A 22,357-nucleotide genomic window follows, 5' to 3' on the forward strand; every position below is an offset into this window, starting at 1 on the left:
TTTGACTCAAGAAAAGTTGTTTAATAGATACCCCAGTACTTTTCACAGTTGTAAGGGCCATCAGCCTTCCAGTAATCGTTGAAGGCAGTGAAAAGAATGGTGTCATCACCACAGGCCTTTTCAATGGAGGCAATAGCTGCTTCCTGGTTTTGCTTGGAAGCAACAGCGACACCAAGAGTTTCACCTTGAGATGGCCAGCCGGATTCGGTAATCAAAACATCTTTCTTACCGTCACAAGCAGTCCAGACTCTTTGGATTTGTTGAACCAACCAGGTACCGGCATCTTCGGCAACAGTGTTTTGGTCAAAGTAAGCATGAGCATTAACAGCCATGTAGTCAGAGTATTGACACAAAGCAGGATTGTTGATAACAGCGATAAAAGTATCAACAGAAACGACGGGACCACTGTAGCCAGCTGCCTTCAAAGCAGATCTACCGGTAGCGACGTATTGGCCAACTTGGTCTGGGGTAGCTTGACCGCCGTTAACCAATTCATTACCAATAGAAACAGTGTAAACATCATCCCAAGAACCATAAGATTCAACAGCAGCCTTCATGGTATCGACACCTGCTTGAATTTGGTCAACAAAGAAGATACCCAAGAAAAGCTTTTGGCCAGCGGCCTTTGCCTTGAACACATTTTCGACTTGGTTACAGTCGACACCGTATAGTCTAATCATGGAGTAGGAAGACAACTTGGCAAGGTCGGAAGCGACATCAGAGGCAGATCTACAAGAACCGTCGGCGTTGTAAGGAGAGTAGGTGATACCCTTAGCAGAACCACTGAAACTGGAAGAAGATCCAGAAGATTTTGGTGCGCTGCTAGAAGCTGCAGCTTGGGAAGAAGAAGCTGGGGCTGGGGAAGCAGCTTCAGATTGTGGGGCAGCAGCTTGCTGAGCTGGTGCTTGAGAGCTGGCAACTGGAGCACTAGCCTCATTAGAAGAACCTAGGACAGCATCTTCCTTTAGCAAGCCGGTGTTGACGGCTGGTGGGGCGCCAGCGGTAACAGTGACTTGATTGTGAACAGTCTTAGTGACAACATCACGTTTGTTCTTATGTTCATGGTGAACATTAGCAGGAGCTGCAATAACTGCACCTGCAATGGATAGGGCAGTGATGATCTTGGAAAATTGCATTTGATAATTTTCTTTTTTCTAATTGCTTTCAAAACTTAAACTATTGGTTTGGAGATCAATGTGTAGAGTGGCTAACTAAAAAAGAGCTATAGTGTTTAAAGGAATGACTAAGTTGGAATGTACTCTTTTCAATCGTTTCACTCTGTTAATCTTGGATTGAAACAACGAATGTAATTCGGGTAGGTTCTTTGATAACAGTAAGAAATTTGACTTGTTGTATTAAATATCAATCCAAGAAACAAAATAAAATCAAAAAATATAACGCTAATTATAAATCAGCAAAAAAAAAAAGGAGATAATAGTATGAAAGAAATAGAATTGAGAGATTGTAAATCAAAAAAAGGCTTTTAGTGAGTTCTATTTATTTGAACCAAGATTTTGAAAAGTTGTCTCCTCATTTGTAAAATAAATAATCAAATACAGCCCAGTCACGAAATTATACCGTTTGAACAATAAGTATAGTGTTTGCGACAATGTTTCTTTTTTTTTTGATTAGTTCTCACAATTATCTCAATGCCAAGGCATTTATGATCCCAGACTAATCGTTTCTATGTTAGGTAGAAAATCTAATAGAAGAATAGCGCAGTCAAAGGTTTTCTCAATCCCAAGAGAAAGTAAAACCGTGAATCCTTTTTCTTCTCTTAGTAAACATCTCTTCTTGAAGAAGTTGAAACTTCTGCCTTTACGTGTCGTTTTGGAATTATAACACCAAACAGTTGCCGGAAACTTCTTTGACATGTCCCTCTCGCATGGGAGATAGAGAGAAACACTTATACGTCATGGGGAAGGATGCGTAGATGAAAGGGAAAATGCAAATCAAAACATGTTTGCCATTAGTGTCCTGCAAGGGGCAATTTTTGCTGCTTCGACCATTCTATGAGAATGGCTGCACAGATATCAGACAAAAAAACTAAGTAAATACCAGAGAAGCTTCGATTGTGATCTGTATTACCGCGGAAGAAGTACTTTACTTTCTAACGCGTGTCTACAGAGAAATCTAGGTGGGAAATGGATACATTTGAAAAAGTATCGGCAGTTACAGAAGTTGATTGCGATAGATGGGCCCCATGATAGTTAATGATGGCACAGCACAATTGCTTGCCAACGCCAATGAAACAGACATAGAACGCGAAAAATCACATTTAATAGCAAATATACTCGGCACAAAGAATGACAATTTTCGCGGGGAGAAGCAGAGATTGCTTACAACGAAAACAGACAGGTTTGAAATGAAACGCACTAAATCCGTACGCTAACTTAACAGTTGTACGCTGCCTTAACAGTTGTTTCAGTGAGATGCAGCAAAAAAAAGACATAAAACTTCAATTGAAATGGCGAGTCTTTTTCGCAATCTTCAAAGAAAGCGTCGTACAACGTTCAAGGAAAAATCGCGAAATTTTCACCTTTTTGTTTTCACTAGGGTAGTAGAACGTTTGTACATTGATTTCTGAGATGCTGGCCAGACCTCTACGCTACTCTGTTAGTACTAGAGTGGATAAGATCACCCAGATGCCCCCCCCCACCGCTCTCCGCCTCTCTCCGCCTCTCTCCGCCTCTCTCCGCCTCTCTCCGCCTCTCTCCGCCTTTACCTGAAAAGGGTTAAAAGGTTCGATGGGGAGGTAAGACAAAAAAAAGAGACGCGAAAAAATTTCCCTCACTGATCTGTAAATTTTGGTGGCTCTCTTCAATGACCTGAAACAAGATACCTGATGTTGTTGGAGCTTTTGGGCAACGATTGCAAACATATACAGGCTAATCTGTTTACGGATGGTACGCGAAAGCTTCTCTTAAATGCCTTTAGCGAAGCTGAGAATTTGTATTGTCTTAGAGCATACCTTTCCCATCGGTTACTGCTGCCGTAACAGCCCGAAAAAAATGATCCCCATGTGTTAGCCGAGATATGATTGCTTCCAAGTAAACAACGGATCGGATAATTGTTTTACCGTTTTGCACCATCAAATACCATACAACAGTTTTACCGATAAGAGAAGAATTTAGTAAAGATGGATACGGGTAACTGTGTAATAAAAAATACCCGGGAATACGTTCTCTTTCAGTGGCTCTCAAAAAAGAAAAAGGTACAAGCAATGCTAAACCCAATCCTTTGTTCCTATAGCGGGAGCTGGATCTCTCATACATAATTTTTTTCTTTTTTTCACTATTTGCCGCTGACTGTGTAGTATATAGATGTGCAGGTAGTCCCATTAAGCGCAAGCCTCAGAACCCTGTATTTTTGCATTCTTATGAGAGCGTATTGTTTGTCAGCCAGAAGAGAATAAAAGTGTCATCATTGCCCACTTCAGTAGTGCCTATCGTAGTGGGAGGGTTCCGAGATATACACCCAGCGCTCATGGAGCTGTAGAATAATATGAAACTGAGAATAACAGTGGGTAGTTCTCCACCAATATTATTCTATACCATGTAAATTGACACCAAACCGCAACTTCGCGGTGCCGTTTCTTCTCTAGTCTTGAGTTGAGAGTATCGGCGGTCGGCGGCTAAACATCCTCTTTTGGGTAAAAACGGGGCTGAGGGGTGTTGAACGGAGCTCCGCGGCTTTGACCTCAAAATTTTGGATTTCGTTTGGAGCCTCAGAGATCTCGCACGTTTTGCCTCTTTCTTATATTCATTCTACAGTGTCTTCTTCGGATACATCCCACTTTCCCTACTTTATTCTTTTCACCGGCTTAATCAGCATCACTTCACTTCACTCTGTGGGGGGTGGGAGTATAAAAGGGGGACATTAAGTTCTCCCTAAGCTGGTTTATTTTTCTTACTTCTGAAGTACATTGCCTATTGGCGGCTATTTTGTTTCATAGTGTTGTTATATTTTTTTTTCTTTCAAAAAGTCTGCGATAAGTGGAGTTTCTATTTTGTATTCTGTGTTAACTCTAATAACCTTGGAACTAGGATAAACAACTAAAATAGTTTAGATATTCGTGAGACCAGTGAGGCCGCAGATTTAATTATATTGGAATTAGGCTAATGCATATTGATGGTAGTGAAAAGGAGCCCCTTCAAGATGAGGAGGGAGATATGAAGTCCAATGAAGACGACATAGTAGATGTTTCTTTGGATTCAACTACTGACGGGATCATGAAAGAAAGAGCGGATGGAAATTTCTATAATGATAGTGATGTTAGATATATTCAGAAAGCGTATAGCCAAAAGGAAATCGAAACTCTTTTGGGAATAGATTATCCTTCTTGGTCGTTGGAATCAGAGTTACCATTGACTTCAGATGAAATCTTAGAAATATTTGACTCACTAACTCATAAATTTGGATTTCAAGAAAGTTCGAAAATTAATATATATCATTTGTTCATGTCTCAATTGGACTCTAGGGCGTCCCGTACCACTCCACTTAGTGCACTTATATCTTTACACGTTTCATACATTGGTGGTGAGCATGCCAACTACAGAAAATGGTATTTTGCCGCTCAGCTGGATCTTGATGAAGAAATCGGTTTCCAAAACATGAAATTGCATGGGAGAGCACGTAAACGTAACTCAAAATTGGCAAAAAAGAGAGGAGTATCAATAAAAGAACAAATTTCTCAATGGCGCCAAAGAGAACAAGAATTTGTTAATTCTTACCCAAAAATTACTTTTGATCATAGTCAATTGAAAGACGCCACTAACCTTACAGCAGCAAATTATCGATGGAAATTGAAAATGAAAGACCTAACCCCAAAACAAATGGTTAGGCAGGTTGCATTATATTTGTTATGTTGGGGTGAAGCAAATCAGTTACGATTTGCACCTGAATGTCTCTGTTACATCTTCAAATGTGCAATGGATTACGATACTTCTGAAACTATCGGAAGCGAAGAAAATACTAGATTTATACCATGCTATTTAGACGACGTCATCTCACCACTTTATTATTTTATTCGTGATCAGCTGTTTGAAAAGAAGCAAGAATCCTTAAAATGGATCAGGAAATCGCTAGATCACAACGATATTATCGGTTATGATGACATCAATCAGCTTTTTTGGTATCCTGAAGGAATTGAAAGAATAGTATTGAAAGATGGGCAGAGATTAGTCGACATCCCAATGCAAAAACGATATCTTTTTTTAAAAGACGTTGTTTGGTCAAAGGCTTTTTATAAGACGTACATTGAAAAGAGAAGCTGGATGCATTGTATCACGAATTTTAATAGATTTTGGATCATTCATCTTGCTCCCTTTTGGTTTTTTACATCTTTTAATTCTCCAACACTGTATACTAAAAATTACATTCAACTACTTGATAACCAGCCAACGATGCAAGCACGATTATCGGTCATGGCATTTGGTGGGAGTATCACATGCTTGATTCAAATCTTTGCTACAATTTTTGAATGGCAATTTGTACCGAGAACATGGCCTGGAGCCCAGCACTTAACAAAAAGATTTATTGGTTTGATATTATGTTTGTTAATTAATTTCGGACCATCAATTTACATATTCGGATTTTTTGACCTCAATGTTCACTCGAAATCTGCATGTATTCTTTCGATTTGCCAATTGATAATAGCAGTTTTTACTACTTTTTTTTTTGCCATTCGACCTCTAGGCGGATTATTTGGAACATATTTTAATAAATCAAAAAACAAAAGAAGATACATCTCTTCTCAGACATTTACAGCATCATTTCCTAAATTAAGTGGAAGAAGCAGATTATTCTCATGTGGTCTATGGATATTCGTATTCATTGCAAAATATGTTGAATCTTACTTTTTTTTAACGTTATCGTTGAAGGATCCCATTAGAGCTTTATCAATATTAGATCTGTCTAGATGCAGGGGTGACTTCCTATTGGGGAGGAGCTTGTGTCGTTGGCAATCGAAAATTACATTACTGCTAATACTGTTGTCGGATCTGACACTATTCTTTTTGGATACGTACCTGTGGTATATTATTTGTAACTGCGTATTCTCTATCGTCCTATCATTTTCTCTTGGTGTTTCAACATTAACCCCATGGAAGAATATATATTCCAGACTACCAAAAAGAATTTATTCAAAAATATTAGCAACATCCGAGATGGACATAAAATATAAGCCAAAAATTTTAATATCACAAATATGGAATGCTATTATCATCTCTATGTATCGAGAACATTTATTATCAGTGGAGCATGTCCAAAAGCTGATATTTCAGCAAGTAGACTCAATGATGCTTGATATTAGAACTTTGAGGTCGCCTACCTTTTTCATAGCACAAGATGATTCGACCTTCAAATCGCTTGATTTCTTTCCATCAAACTCTGAGGCAAAAAGGAGAATATCTTTTTTTGCTCAATCACTGTCGACCCCATTATTGGATCCTGTCCCTGTTGAATGCATGCCAACTTTTACTGTACTCATACCACATTACACAGAAAAAATTCTACTAGGCTTACGTGAAATAATTAGGGAAGAATCACAAAGCAGTAAAATCACAGTATTGGAATATCTAAAATACCTTCATCCCGAAGAATGGGATTGCTTTGTTAAAGATACAAAAATTCTTAGCGCTGAGAAAAAAGCAGACCAGTATCATACGGTGGATGAAAGCAGCAATACGATATTAAACAAAAAAGAACAGCAGAATCAGATGTTTTCGTCATTTGAATCCGTAGGTAGTATATCAACGGAAAGGGACCTATTGAATGAGCAGATGAAAGATATGCCTTATCGTTGCTTTGGATTTTGTTCCTCAGAAAATATATATACAATACGAACCAGAATATGGGCATCATTGAGATCACAAACTCTTTACAGGACAATAACAGGATTTATGAACTATTCAAAAGCAATCAAATTGCTCTATCGAATTGAGAATCCATCAATGGTAGCATTATATGGTGATAACGTTCCATTATTGGAAAATGATATAGAGAGTATGTCAAACAGAAAATTCAAAATGATAGTAGCAATGCAAAGATATTTAAACTTCGATGAAAACGAAAGAGAGGGTGTTGAGTTGTTATTGAAAGCATTTCCTTATTTATGTATATCTTTCCTAGAAGCACATAAAGAGGGTGATGACAAAGATTTGACATATTACTCCTGCTTGACAAATGGAAATGCACCAATTGATCCCAAAACAAATTTTCGAACACCTATTTACCGAATTAAGTTGTCTGGCAATCCAATTTTAGGGGATGGAAAGTCTGACAATCAAAATCACTCTATCATTTTTTATCGTGGTGAATACATTCAGGTTATCGACGCAAATCAAGACAATTACCTAGAGGAGTGTTTAAAGATAAGGTCCATACTGAGAGAATTTGAAGAGTATTCCATAAATACCGTTATTCCCTATATTCCAGGTATTGATTATGCAGAGGAACCTGCTCCTGTGGCTATTGTAGGGGCTCGTGAGTACATATTTTCTGAGAATATCGGTGTTCTTGGTGATATAGCCGCTGGAAAAGAGCAAACATTTGGTACGTTATTTGCAAGGACATTGGCTGAAATAGGTGGTAAATTGCATTATGGCCATCCCGACTTCATAAATGCAATTTTCATGACTACTAGAGGAGGGCTTTCAAAGGCCCAAAAGGGGCTTCACCTTAACGAGGACATATATGCAGGTATGATCGCTATTTGTCGAGGAGGAAAAATAAAACATAGTGATTATGTTCAATGCGGAAAAGGTAGAGACCTAGGTTTTAATTCAATACTAAATTTTACTACTAAAATAGGAGCTGGTATGGGAGAGCAATTGCTTTCTAGAGAGTATTATTATTTGGGTACACAACTTCCTATGGATAGATTTCTGTCCTTCTTTTATGCTCACCCAGGATTTCATTTGAATAATCTTTTCATTTCATTGTCGCTGCATCTTTTTTTCATGTTACTCATCAATCTGGGATCTTTGAATCATGAAACGATATTATGTCATTATGATAGAAACAAATCTATCACAAGCCTGCAAATCCCAATTGGATGTTATAACTTAACTCCGGCACTGCACTGGATCTCAATTTTTGTATTTTCCATATTTATTGTATTCTTTATTGCATTTGCTCCATTATTTGTGCAGGAATTATTGGAGAAAGGGATTTGGAAATCGATATTGAGGATATTACATCACTTACTGTCGATGGCACCGTTGTTTGAGGTGTTTGTATGTCAGATTTATTCTAACTCAATATTATCAAATTTGACATTTGGTGGTGCCAAATACATCTCTACTGGGAGAGGACTGGCGATAACTCGAATAAGTTTCCCAACATTGTATTCGCGTTTCGCAATAATTTCGATTTATTCAGGAATACAAATATTTCTTATGTTGGTCTTCGCATCTGCATCAATGTGGCAACCTGCATTACTATGGTTTTGGATATCTGTTGTTTCTTTATGTTTTGCACCTGTGTTATTCAATCCTCATCAATTTTCCTTCATGGAATTCTTCATTGATTATCGAAACTTTTATATATGGTTAGCAACTGGGAATTCGAAGTATGTGAAAGAATCATGGGCAACATTTACAAAGAGTTCACGATCACGGTTCACTGGATTTAAGCGGAAAACAATAAATGATATATCGGAAGGTGAGATGGTATATTCGACAAAAACAAGAGTTTTGAATGTTTTCTTTTCGGAGTTGTTTTGTATTTTGTTTGTCCTGGTATTTGATTTTACAGCTTATACCTTTATGAACGCTCAGACTGGAGTTAAAAGAGTAAGGCCTTCTAATTCGGTGATGAGATTAGTTGTCGTTACTATATTACCAATCCTGTTGAATATGGTAATATTATTCGGGCAAGGTATTTTATCTGTTTTTATTTTCCCTGTGATATCTTGTTGTTCGGCAGCAATAGGTAATCAAGTATCGTTTGTGACACACCTAATTTCTGTTATCATATACGCCGTTGACTTTGAGCTGATGTGGTTTTTGGAAGGTTGGAACTTTCCTCGAACACTCATTTTGTTAATTACAGCCATAAACCTACACATTTTTTTATTTCGTTTGGTCACCATTATATTGGTCACAAAGGAACATAAAGCGAATAAAACAAATATAGCCTGGTGGACTGGAAAATGGTATAATACCGGTTTTGGATGGTCAATTATAACTCAGCCCTTTCGGGAATATATTATCAAGGTGATGGAAATGAGCTATTTTGCCGGTGACTTTGTATTAGGACATTTTATACTGTTCTTACAAGCTCCGATAATATTAATTCCCTTCATTGACTATTGGCATTCAATGACATTGTTCTGGTTACGACCTACAAACTTAATTAGAGGGAGGAGGATATTTGGAAGAAAGCAATCTCGACGTAGAAGGAATACTGTTATAAGATATTTTTTCTTTTACTTTCTCACATTAGCGATTTTTATTGGTATCTTACTAACTCCATATTTTGCTCATAAATTTGATATCCAAGCAGATGATTTGTTGATAGGAACTATTCTTGACGGTATAATTCAGCCAAATAATCAAAACAATAATGACACTGGAGCAAGAGCACCACCAAACATTATGAGGAGTACGCCTAAAGCGAAACCTGTTAAAACTGTTTCCTAATAATGAGTGATGGATCCGTTTAAAGTTGAAGAATTGAAATCACCGAAACTCAATAAAAATTTTGTTTCCGGACATCCAATAATGATAACTTCGAATAATAACTTTGAATGTTATAGAGTGGCCGCTATTATGTGAAATGCATACGTGCGATAACAGATAAATTTATTGATTGTCTCTAGTCACCCGTGCACAATTGAGCTTTGTAATAGGCTGTGAAAATTAGAGTAGATAAGCAAGTCTGCTTCATGGCAATCCGTTTCTACGTGGATCAACTATTTCAGAATCCTTTATTTCCCGCAACAATTACTCGAAAATCACCTACGGTTAAATAACGGTAACTTATTTGAAACCCTGACCTTGTTTATTTTTCGTGGGACAAATCCCCTAGAGGGAAAAAATTTTCACTTTTCGCTCGCACTGTATTTGTTTACATATCCAATTTTTATTCTCCTTTTAATCTTTACCATTAGTATTTAAGTAATCAGCAAAATTGATATTTACTTGATAGAGATCTTTTGCTTTCCTGGAGGCGGCGTAAATCACCAGAATTGAAGTGTAATTAACTAATAAGACTGCTAATTTGCAATATGTTTTTCAAAAACACTTTAGCAGCATTAACTGCTGCCAGTGCTTTATTTAGTACTGTAAAGGCTGATGATCTACCACCTATTGAAATTGTTGGTAACAAGTTTTTTTTCTCTAACAATGGTTCTCAGTTTTACATGAGAGGTATTGCCTACCAAGCTGATACTGCAAATGCTACTTCAGGTGCCACTATTAATGATCCTTTAGCAGACTTTTCATCATGTTCAAGAGATATTCCATATTTGCAACAGCTTGCCACAAATGTTATTCGTGTCTACGCTGTCAATACATCTTTAGACCATGATGAGTGTATGAAGGCCTTAAATGATGCTGGTATCTATGTCATTGCTGACCTTTCTGCACCAAAGACATCAGTTAACAGAGACAGTCCATCATGGGATCTTGAACTATATGAACGTTACACTTCTGTTGTCGATATGTTTGCCAACTACTCAAATGTTTTGGGTTTCTTTGCAGGTAACGAGGTTACTAATAACTCTACCAACACAGATGCTTCTGCATTTGTTAAGGCAGCTGTTAGAGACACCAAGCAATATATTAAATCGAAAGGTTACAGAAAGATCCCTGTTGGTTATTCTTCTAACGATGATGCTGATACTAGAGTTTCAATTGCTGACTACTTTGCATGTGGTGACGAAGACCAAAGGGCTGATTTTTACGGTATTAATATGTATGAATGGTGTGGTAACTCCAACTTACAAAAATCTGGTTATGCTGACAGAACTAAGGAATTTTCAAATCTGTCAATTCCACTTTTCTTCTCTGAATATGGTTGTAATGAAGTCACTCCAAGACTTTTCACTGAAGTTCAAGCTCTATTTGGAGATCAAATGACTGATGTGTGGTCCGGTGGTATTGTATACCTTTACTTTGAAGAAGAGAACCATTACGGTTTGGTCAGTATTGATGGCAATGATGTGAAGACATTGGATGACTTCAACAACTACTCTAAACAAATTCATAGCATAAGTCCATCTTCCGCTAACACTGCATCTTACTCAGCCTCTTCTACTTCATTGTCCTGCCCAACTTCTAACAGCTACTGGAAGGCTTCTAGTAATCTTCCTCCAACACCAGATAAGGATTTGTGTCTATGTATGGATGATGCTAACAGCTGCATTGTTGCTGACAAGGTTGATGAAGATGACTATAAGGACCTATACGGTTATGTTTGTGGTGAAATTGACTGTAGTGGTATTACCGGTAATGGTACGACTGGTAAGTATGGTTCTTACTCCTTCTGTTCTCCTAAGGAAAAGCTGAACTTCGTCTTGAATTTGTACTATCAATCTAAGGGTGGTTCAAAGTCTGACTGTGACTTCAGCGGTTCTGCTTCTGTCAGATCCGCCACTACCCATGCTGGTTGTGCTTCCGCCTTGAAGGAAATTGGTAGTGTCGGTACGAACTCTGCTACTGACTCTGCCACATACTCAGGATCTGGTACTGGATCCATGTCTACTTCAAAGGCTTCTGCCAGTGGCTCATCCAAGGGCTCCTCCTCTGCCAAGTCTGGTTCTGCAAGTGGTTCTTCGTCTTCCTCTTCTCGTTCTGCCACTTCCTCTTCCAAAAGCAACAAGAAGAATGCCGGTGTCAACTTGAAGACTGACTTATTCCAAGTTATTGCTACATCTGTCATTTCAATTTCCATGCTTGCTGGTCTTGGATTTGTTCTTGCTTAATTTCGGTTATAGAATGAACAGTTATTTTTATGTATGATTAAATTTTTTTCTATAATGGGATCTTGATTATCCTTAATTTTTTATATGTTCTTATGTATATGCCTTTGTTTATTTTTTAGATTATTACATTTTTATCGAGTTTTTGAACTACATATTTAGAAACACCACGTTACCATATTCCGCCAACCAAACAGAAATGTGACCAGTTAAAAATTATATGCCAATTCAGTATACATTTATAAATTACTGAAGAAAATTTTATGGACTATGTACACATTATGATCTTATATATCATATTCTCGATTCTTCATTTTAAGTGGTCATATTCTTAAGAGAACCATGTTTTGATAGTCTCCATATATGGAGCTGGGTAGTTCTGCAAAAGAGCCATTGCTTCTGAATGATTCATAGTGGAAAGAAGTTTCTTAACTGAATTTACCGCTTCAGCTGCAGCCTTATCTTTCAGAGAATTGTGGAATAGCGCTTGAACTACGTGATCAACCACAGTCGGTATGGCATCTGCTGAGCATACTGCCGGATAGTTGCCTTCAATCAAATGACTTAGAAATTTGTAGTTAAAACTTGATGCTTCCTCGTCTTCTAGTGTTGGTAAAGTTTTTAGCCAGCCATTAATATGTGAGTCAAAATTTGGTATATTAGTATTATAAGAGAAAAGAATCTTTGCAATCGCAGAACTAGCATTTTCCGTTGCAGTCCTATTCTCATCTGATATGGCATCGGGGATATTAACTACTTGCGATAGTGTTTCCAAGGATGGTATACATATGCTGTGATATGTTGTTGGGGCATATTCAGCACATGTGCCAAGCACAAATGCAGCAGCTTGACGAACACTAGCGTCTGGCGATACTAGGTATTCAACAATTTTAGGGGCAATTGAATCTTTGAAATTTGCGGATTTTTCTCCTCCATATTGAACCATGTCTCCAACAACTACCAGAGCAAAAATAATATTCATTGATTCGGAATCATTCAAGAAAGTTATGATTAGTGGCCATAGTGTTTCAAAGTGTTGGAGATATGATCCTTGAGTGGCTTTCAAGACAGCAGCAATAGACTTATTGATTTCATCCAATAAATCTTCATCGGTAAAGCCATCATACTCATCTTCATATTCCTCATTATATTCATCACCTTCGTTATGTCTATTTTTTACTCGCTCAAAAACATCGGATAGATTTGAAGAAACACCTTTAGTAAATTGAACCAAAGACTCATCGCTTAGACTATTGGCACCCATGATTGTAATACAATCCACAAAGGCGGAGTGATATATTTGTGTGATTTCCGGCATTGGTTCTGTCGTTATACCATGTATTAGTTTAGTGGCTGCTAAGTTCCAAAGCTGTAAAACTTGTTCATTTTGTAACCCGACAGTGGAAATCAAAGCAGATAGTAAATTTGGAATCAATCCAGCACCAGTAGCTCTGACACCATCGTGTAGATAAAAATCTAGAGATGGTACAGCGATTTCAGTCATCACTTCCTTGACGTAGCTTGCAAAGTTATTTCTTAAGACAGTACAATAGACTTGAAGAAGTTCCATTGCAGTGACTTTATCATCTAAAATAGAAGTATGAATGGCAATATGTTTACCTTGAATTTGAACAATATCCCACTCAGAGTATTGTTGAAAATTAGCAGCATCCTCCTCCTCGATCAAGCTAACGTCCTGTGTAGCCTTAGCGGTTTCTAGCAATGGAGGAATCACCATTGGTAAAAGTGGTACAAATTCCTCTTTTAGTATTCTACAAACTCTACTCCAGCCATGTTCCAAGTATGACTTCAACGGATCATCATCTTGAATCGTAGAGCTTTGTAGTCCTGCTAGTAAAGTTATTAATTCTACTGAGTGTTCAGAAAACTTCTGCTTACCGACAGCAAGAGCGATTAGAGTTGCACACTCGATACACTTACCCTTTAGTACACTGTTGCTATCATCAGACTCTACTTTCAAAACGTTTAATAATAACGGCATCAAAGTATCATAGTATTTAATGAATTTCTTCTCTGCAGCTTCTGCTATAAATGCAATTGTTGTTAATGCCTGTTCCTGTACATATAATTTATTACTCTGTAGCAGATTTAGTAAGTTATTCAATAAATCATCCAAATAAGGCTCCATTATAGATTGAGTTGCATGCTCAGAGAAATTAACCAAGGCAGCAGCAGCATGAGTTTGTACTCTTTCTACAGAGTCATTGGTTAACCTCGATATTAACGCTGGAAGAATTCTATTATGGGCGGTTTTTTGTATCAAAGGTGCAAAATCGGTAGATACTTGACCTAAAACGTTACAGCACCCATATTGAACTCGTGGATGAGGGTCAGCTATTAGTGGAATAACCATGTCTATAATTTTTGGAATTTCACCAATCAGAACGTCTTGACAACCTTCTGCGGCAGATGATAAAGCCATAAGAGCAGCAAAACGTTCTCTCCATTCTGCAGATGATATCATTTGTTGTAAGTATTGGAATAGTGTAGGAGCCAGATACTTGCCGCCAAGCTTTAAAGATACACGGTCTAAAGCTTGACGTGCGTGATCGTAAGTAGCTTCTTCATCGTCATCGGTATCATCAGAGGATTTCCACTCTGATGCTGAATCATCGTCAATTGAAACTTCTGTCATCATTATCAAACTGTCCATTATGATAGATTGGGCGTAGTTTTGATTATTTTTGCACATATGTGGAGCATTTTCGCTAAATGCTGTTAACAATTCTAATGCTGTTGTTCTTGCAGAGGTTTCAAGGTCCTTATTCTTGATGACCATGTCACAGAATTGAATTATCTGATCAAACATATCTTTGAATAATTTTGGAGCTAATTCAACTAGCTCGATTAGAGATTCAAATACTGAAGCCAATGCGTCATCTTTACCGTCATCCAAAAATTTAGGAAGACTATTTAGCAAACTTGGTAGCAAAACACCCAACTTTGACCAATTGGATTTTGGCAACTGTTTAAAATATCCAACAAAGGCAGTTACTGCTGCAATCTTGACCGAATCAGATTCATCTGTGAAACCAGATTCAAAAATTTGCAATATGTGCATTACGTCTACGGAGTTTATTAGGTGAGGGACCGATGTTAGTATTCTAAAACTGGATTCCCTGAAATTTTGATCAGGACTTTTTAGAGATTCAACTATTGTATGCAACAATTCTGGCCACTCAGGTAAATCCTCCTGAGCGCACTCGGCAATTGCGTCTGATAATTTGTGCCTTATAGAAGATGGTCTCTCAGCCATGAAGCCCTTTATTAATGTAGCTCTAATTTGCAACAATGCATTTGTGCTAATGTGGGTAATATTTTTTGCAATTATCACAGTCTTGGAGGATGGTGGAGCTCTAAGAGCCAATTTTCTGAATAGAACTGCTGATAATGCTGATGCGGTTAAGTCTTGGGATAGAGATGCTTGCTCAGACAAAAATATCAATAAAACTTCCACATTTTCAGGTGTGATCCATTCTTGGTTCAAGGTTCTCTCAGCTTCTGATCTAACATTGTTGTCAGCGGATGCAAATCCTTGGATTAAACCTAGTAACGTATTGTTAACTTCTGGAGAAAGAGCGGACATTGATATAATGATTGTGATTTACGATTTGGTATTGAGTTCTTAGTTCCTTCAATTCAATTTTTCTATGCTTATGATCGACCTTTAATAAAGTTGGAGTTATACTATGTAAAGTAGATGCGTCTTTAGAAGTACCTTGGATTCTGTAACCGATGCACCTAATTTTTATCTGCTGTCGTTGAAATAACTAGACGAGCTTTGGTAGATATTAAAGTAATGAGAGTGATTTCGAATAAAGCTAAAGGTGACTGCAAAAATTGTAATTCTCCTCACTGCCTATCAAATATTAGAATTTTGTTTCCTAAAGTAGTTCTAGTTTCTTATGAAGTTGAGTCCAACGAGTACCAATCAGGTGTAGTAAAGCAAGGACCACAGGTAGCTTTATTATCAATCTTAAGCTGTAGGTTATGAATTGTCTGAAAAAAAGCTCTTTAAATTGAAAACTTTATAAAAAAGCAGGCACTGAATCTGTAGAATTATAATTCAAAACCCACAATAGTTGCCAAATCACTAGGTTATATTTTGGTTCATCTTGAGCCCATCTCGTACGTACAAAAATTTTTCAGTTTTTATCAATTTTTTTGCAGAATTTTTCACATTTACCCGGTTAGAGAGCGAATCCTTTGTATCCGACAAGTTAATATTGTTCGTTTTGATTTGATGTTAAGTATATCAATCCATTCGTATTACAGATCAGATACAATTTAGTTTAGTTTGCAAATTCGAGATGGTAATAATTAGACTATATGTACACAAATATATATGGTGAGAACATAAAAAAAGAGGGGGGTAGTTAGAGATATAAAAAGATTCTATGAAAATCTTGATGGAGAAGACAGTCATGAAAATTATAGTAGTAGAGATGATCTTTGTGAATTTTAAGAAAAACGATGAGATTCTAGTCGGCAAGCAGTTAAGAAATATAACATATATGAATTTGGAGGATTGATCTAAGAAATGACATAAAAAATTGTGGATGATTCTATCATGGCAAAAATATTTCAAAGATATATCCTTGATGGTTTCCAATACTCGTGTTATACTTCTCTACAGCGTGTAAAAAAATCTTTATCATATTTTTTCAGTCACAGAAAATATTTGTTTCTAATATTTCTGTTTCTATGCAAAAGAAGATTTTCGTAATGATTGTAATATATGTTTGGGTTGGAATAAAATTAAGAAAAAACGGCTTCATAGCAGTTAATATTGATAAACTGTTTGAATGTTGCTATGTTCTTCCCAATTCTTAACGATGATTGTGATGAGATGGGTTCAAACGCTCCCTGGTAGCTCTGATCTCCTTATTTAGCTTCACAGCTACTTCTTCCAGCTTGCTGACTTCGTCACCCTTCTCGATGACAATGTAGGTCTTATTATCATCAAGTTTGATGTTTAGTTCCAAATCAGCAATAACTTTTTCCATAGTTGTAACAATTTTATCTTCAGGCAGACTGAATAATTCGGAAAACTTCTTAATAGATATCTTCTCGTAGAATCTTCTGTATGTGAAAACGTAAGTCTTCATGGTTTCGATTTGGATTCTTTCCGTTAGATTGTCAAGAACTTCAACAGAGTTTGGAAGCAAATTCCAGGTTTTGACACTCTTTAAGTATTCAAGACAACCCTTCCAGTCACCTTTTTGCATGGACTTTGCAGCATATAAAACATGTTCCTTGATAGATTCTGGGGGACCGTGAAAGAATGACTTGTCGAAACTTTCTACTAAACGACGTACAGACTTTTGGTAAACAGGAACCTTCTTTGTCTTGATACCAGTCAAGTATGCAGTCATTTGAGGAATTTCGATCAATAAAGAGGAAGTCATGAAGACCAAGTCAACAAGGTCAAGGTTGATGTGCTGGTGATAAGGTAGACATTGCTTTTCACGGTCTTCAGAGGAGCTTGAACTGCTTGAATTGGAGGCAATTCTCTGCAGACTCTGTTGACCCAAGATTTCTCTCAAGTGCGAACTTGCTAGAAGTTCGTTCAGGATTTGGTGACATTCCTCAATCTTACATAGTTTGAATGCAGAAAGACCCAATTGAACAACAACTCTGTTGAATAAAATTTGTAGAGATGGGTCAGACTTGTTAATATTGCTTTGTACCTTTGTCTTTAGAAGTAATTCCTTAGCGACCTCGAATTCGCCATTCAATGCAGTGTAGTATATGTGACTCAAAGTGGCACGCTTTTGTAGGAAAACATTATCTTGATTGGCCAGACTTTTGGACAGACCTTCTACAAGCTGAGAACAATATTCTTCATCTGCATTACCACTGAATGGGATGTATTTAGATTTGTAGCTAGATGGGACAGCCTTCCAAGCACTGTTTTCAATAATACTGATGAGCTTGTTGGATTTGTAGTAGATGTGATCCAATCTTCTCACAAAAGCACGGGCAAGCAGTTGTTCTTGTCTCTCTTCTGGGATAGTGGCTTCCATGTACAATTGAGTTCTTAGAAGCAAGTTGTACATATTTTGTTCATCTCTCAAACGTTCTAGGTAGTCACTAGAATGTGGGTCGATGTTCAATAGGGATTTCTTAAATTCATCATCCAATCTTTCGGTGAATGATAGTAGAGAACCCAAGATTTCTCTGATACCATTAGCATTTGGCTCTGGTTCTGTTTCCAAGTCGTCATTTCTGGCGGCAAGTTCGGTAACTTGGTAAGAAGAGATGTTTTCATCTAAGATGTCAAACAACTTGTTCAGGTCGTCGTGAGTAGACTTCCATTGGTCTATTGGTTGATATGACAGGTTAGTAGACTCCTCCAATCTGGTTGGGATCAACGTCAAGTAAGCTAGAATTCTCTCATATGGGGTCTTTGCGATGTTTAATAGTTCTTCCAAAGTCTTTATCAGTTCTGCTTGATTGGAGTTCTTCTTACCTCTGCTGTCATTGACGATTTGCAAACTGGCCATGAAACTGAATTCAGAAGATGCACTAGCCAAAGAAGAAAGATTGACACCTTTACCAGTGAAGACCTTGTTTTCCTCATTCAGAGGTGGAAGTTCTGGTTCTACTGTGTCTTCTTTATCGAACGATTGAGGATCTTCTCTGAATTTAGCTAGTAGAGCTTCATTCTCTCTTGCAATCTTCTTAACTCTTTGCTTGGTGGTGTTGAAAGCCTTTGAAACAGCTTTGTTTTTGATTTCGGTTTGTTCTGAGTTAGAAACCAAATCTTCAACTTGTGCAACAACCTTGACAAAAATCTTAGGAATACCGAAGTTTTGTTGCTGAGCTCTAACCAACAACCTAGTAATGGAGTCAAATTCATTCAAAATGGTCATCCAGTCATCAGACATTTCAGCAGTTTCAATCTTGTCATAAACGGCTTGCATTTCGTCTAGCAACTTCTCTCTAGCAGACTTGACAACCTTCTTTCCATCTTCCTCATCTGATTCGTCAGAGTCAGAGTAGCTGGCACCTTTGAGGAATTTGTTGCCTCCCTTTCTGAATTCAGGCTTCTTGAACCAATCTGGACCGTATGGCTTTGCATCAGAATCATCTGAGTCAAAATCGGATTCAGATTCAGATTCATCGTTGAATAGAGAGTCGTCAGACAACTCACCTTCTTCAGAAGATGATAGCAACTCCTCAGAAGAACTCAACAAGTCTTCTTCAGATGAAGAGCTGGTCTCATCATAGTTATAGTTTGTGGCAAAAAAACGAGACATATTGTGATTACTTCGTTGATTCTTTCCTGGCACTTATTCCCTTAGCTGATTCAATAATCTTATATTACAAAGGAAAACTAATCTTTTATCCTATACTGTGGGTTCAGCCTTTATCTATTTGATAGCTTATGGAATACTTCTAAAGATAGCTTGTTTAACCAAGTTGTTCTATTTCTTTTTCTTGTATCCAGTGTGTATTATAGCAAAGAGTTATGGGTAAACGTCTTATGCTTCCACTTTTTCAAAAAGGCTCCTTCGTTCTTTTATTGATCGTAAGGATAATTGATAGACCTCTCGTCTTCTTTACAAGGAATATAGTCTAACAATTCTACAGTTAGTTGAATAAAGAGCTTGCCAACTACTATTACTTTATGAGTTGAAACCTTAGCGTTCTTGCGTTCTTCACACCATTTGCCAATTCGATGAGAAAGCAGTTGAAGTGAAAAAAAAATTTTTTTTCAGTAAAGAGGGATACTCTTGTACGTATAATTGTCATATGTAAGGTTTCGTATTCAGATATACGTATATGGTTTGATGATAATTAGCTGCTGTGATTCGACATTTTGATGTATAATGACTTTGGTACAGTATGTTATTATATTGTATTTAGATGCTAGATAGAAGGGTCATTGCTATGGTGCAACTGTCTGGAATGGTGATGTTACCTTGCGGCACCGAGCCTGGTAATTCGATCTGCCCGTCGAAGAACTGGTACGCATGCTCACTGCCTTCAAATTGATCCTTAGAGTTCTGGAAGCTCTTATTAATGTGATCCCATTTGCCCAGCACAAGCAGTAGTGCAGGTACATCCTCTGGCTTTTCTGGATTCTGGGGCCCCGACCGTATAATCTTAGACAGCCTTGGGATGTGTACTTCCACCTTATTGTGTTTCTTGGTACTCTCATCGTAGTAATAGTCTCCACTATTACACCACACAGTCTGGGTATAGCCACTTGGAAACGATGAGCCCATAAATAAGTCGGCAAAACTCTTCGCTATGCGAACATGGTACCCGTATGAAGCTTTTGGTCCCACATAATCACCATACGCCTCCTCAGGTGCTACCACTTTTTTGTCTATGATATCAACGGTTACTCGTACATTGATAGGGACCAGCTGTGATTTAAGTTCTAGAGCATCAGATTCACCTATGTTGATGTACTTCGTCTGCTTGAATTCTTTCTTGCTCTTGGGATCAGGCTTTGACATTCTAATTGCTAATCCTTCACGGTATCGGTTCTCCTCCATGTATCTCATGAAAGGTAACGCACTTAGTCTAGGTAGTTTTGAAGCTTCTTTGAAGTATGGAAGATATTCCTTCTTGAATACTGATTTGATCAAATATGGAGGTGTGACAAAATATTGTAGAAGGGAGGCAAGTAGCATCGCATCTGACATCCTCTTCTTTTCTTTCTTTGTATCATCCTTTTCAATGATTGAATTCTGTTTCTCTTGTTTCAGATCTAAAACAACTACTTCAGCTACGTTAAACAACGTAAGTGTACGCGCCAATTGGTACACCACGTAGGTCTTCTGACTCAAATTTTGACAGTTGTCTAGAACACTGGTCGGTATACAAACAGCATAGTTCAACGTCTTCTCACTAACTTTCAAAACTTTCTTAGCTGGCTTGGGCTTTACGACAACTGCCTTCTTGGCTTTCTTCTTATCATTAGAGCCACTACCATTTAGCTTCCTCTTTTCAACCATGTTTCTTCAAGTTGTCAGATGAGATCTTTTCACTGCTGTATATAACTATATGTAGAGTAATATATTAGAATTAAACAAACTGATAAAAACAACACATGCAGAGCACCAATGAATGTAATCAACGAATACTACAGTGTTGATGCAGTGACATTAGACGCATTTCCATCTGCTTGATGGTTACTGCTATTACTATCACTTCCACAACTTTGCGATGAGCATCGCAAAGCAAATTTTTACTTTACAGTGACGTCATATATGATGTGATATAAGAGAGTATAGCTCAATGTAGTAGTTATTACTATTTCAATCTAAGGTCAACATATATCAAGTATAATCAATATTTATCAGTAACAGGTTTTATATGTTAAAAGTTTGGGGGATCTCATTTATGTTATTGTAGTGCCATGTCACATTCAATTAAGAGTGTATTTTATCTGAATTACTAGTTTACTCTTTTAGAACTTTAGTTGCTAAGAGATATATAAAACAGTAAATGCCAAAATGTTAGGTATGATATATATGATTGCTACTTGATACTATTTTTTTGGTGTTTGAAATTCATTCGTCGTCTTCGTCATCATCTAAATCTTCAAGGGCTTGCTTATTCCTGAATACTTCTTTAACGTTATAGTGTTTCTTTCTCATCTCTTCAAAACGTCTGTGTTTCTCTTCTGGGGTCAGTTCTTCTGGTTCGGCATCGCTCTCATCATCCTCAGCATCTATGATGCCATTGTCAGCTGTCGCGCTGACTTTATATTCCGGTTCACCCAACGAAAAGTCGTCAAGATCATCAAGATGGCCTTGTTTCTTCTTTCCATCATCATCGTCATCTTCCTCATCGTCATCAACTTTATAGTATTCTCCTTCGGGATCCACGGCACCTTGGTACGGTGTCTTTGGTTCATCGACATGGATATCCTGGAATTGCTGCTTGGTGATCTCATTTTCGTCCAAGTTCTTCTGGTTCCATTGCAGTCTCTCCTCTTCTGTCATGTTCTTCATCTCTTCCTTCTGCTTCTCCAATGCATCATGCTCCCTTTTCATCAGCAAGGTGTCCTTGGGTGGGCCTCTTCTCCTAGAAGGAGAGAGTGTGACATCTTCCTCTTCACCATTCTCATTTAGATGAAGCGTGTCAATAGGAGTATCTCGTTTCCTGGAGGTAAGTTGCGCATTCAACTGCGTGTTCTTGTAAACTTGCTTACGGAAATCACTCAACGACTGTGCCTCCTGCGCACCATCACCCTCCTCCTTACGCACCGCATTCTTTAATATTCCTCCCATCTTCTGTTCTTGCTATATTGACCTTGTCTTATCAATTAACTGTATCTCTAACTATTTCAAACACCAAAACCCGTTCTTGAATATTAATCGTCTTTGATCCAATGCTTTATAGCTCATCTCTTGGCTTTTTGGAACATTATTGCCCCTTCAACCCTTC

The 22,357-nt window shown here is 37.6% G+C and overlaps 7 protein-coding genes across 7 annotated transcripts; 2 read left to right on the plus strand and 5 right to left on the minus strand.

The window, feature by feature from the left end:
- Nucleotides 1–20: 20 nt before the first annotated feature.
- SCW10 (putative family 17 glucosidase) lies at nucleotides 21–1,136 on the minus strand (the record flags this gene model as incomplete). Its single annotated transcript, XM_449944.1, has 1 exon — nucleotides 21–1,136. The coding sequence occupies one exon, from the start codon at nucleotides 1,134–1,136 to the stop codon at nucleotides 21–23; it is 1,116 nt and encodes a 371-aa protein (XP_449944.1).
- A 2,985-nt stretch (nucleotides 1,137–4,121) lies between these two features.
- On the plus strand, nucleotides 4,122–9,644 carry FKS3 (putative 1,3-beta-D-glucan synthase; the record flags this gene model as incomplete). Its single annotated transcript, XM_449945.1, has 1 exon — nucleotides 4,122–9,644. One exon carries the CDS (start codon nucleotides 4,122–4,124, stop codon nucleotides 9,642–9,644), a length of 5,523 nt encoding a protein of 1,840 aa, XP_449945.1.
- Nucleotides 9,645–10,231: 587 nt separating this feature from the next.
- On the plus strand, nucleotides 10,232–11,929 carry GAS1 (1,3-beta-glucanosyltransferase GAS1; the record flags this gene model as incomplete). The annotated part of the gene is made up of 1 exon (XM_449946.1): nucleotides 10,232–11,929. The coding sequence occupies one exon, from the start codon at nucleotides 10,232–10,234 to the stop codon at nucleotides 11,927–11,929; it is 1,698 nt and encodes a 565-aa protein (XP_449946.1).
- Nucleotides 11,930–12,257: 328 nt separating this feature from the next.
- PSE1 (importin PSE1) lies at nucleotides 12,258–15,533 on the minus strand (the record flags this gene model as incomplete). Its single annotated transcript, XM_449947.1, has 1 exon — nucleotides 12,258–15,533. One exon carries the CDS (start codon nucleotides 15,531–15,533, stop codon nucleotides 12,258–12,260), a length of 3,276 nt encoding a protein of 1,091 aa, XP_449947.1.
- Nucleotides 15,534–16,776: 1,243 nt separating this feature from the next.
- On the minus strand, nucleotides 16,777–19,209 carry NIP1 (translation initiation factor eIF3 core subunit c; the record flags this gene model as incomplete). The annotated part of the gene is made up of 1 exon (XM_449948.1): nucleotides 16,777–19,209. The coding sequence occupies one exon, from the start codon at nucleotides 19,207–19,209 to the stop codon at nucleotides 16,777–16,779; it is 2,433 nt and encodes an 810-aa protein (XP_449948.1).
- Nucleotides 19,210–19,815: 606 nt separating this feature from the next.
- Nucleotides 19,816–20,919, minus strand: UPA2 (putative methyltransferase; the record flags this gene model as incomplete). The annotated part of the gene is made up of 1 exon (XM_449949.1): nucleotides 19,816–20,919. The coding sequence occupies one exon, from the start codon at nucleotides 20,917–20,919 to the stop codon at nucleotides 19,816–19,818; it is 1,104 nt and encodes a 367-aa protein (XP_449949.1).
- Nucleotides 20,920–21,477: 558 nt separating this feature from the next.
- GLC8 (PP1-complex regulatory subunit GLC8) lies at nucleotides 21,478–22,200 on the minus strand (the record flags this gene model as incomplete). The annotated part of the gene is made up of 1 exon (XM_449950.1): nucleotides 21,478–22,200. The coding sequence occupies one exon, from the start codon at nucleotides 22,198–22,200 to the stop codon at nucleotides 21,478–21,480; it is 723 nt and encodes a 240-aa protein (XP_449950.1).
- Nucleotides 22,201–22,357: the final 157 nt, after the last annotated feature.

This window comes from Nakaseomyces glabratus, chromosome M (assembly GCF_010111755.1).
Source record: "Nakaseomyces glabratus chromosome M, complete sequence".
NCBI lineage: Eukaryota > Fungi > Ascomycota > Saccharomycetes > Saccharomycetales > Saccharomycetaceae > Nakaseomyces > Nakaseomyces glabratus.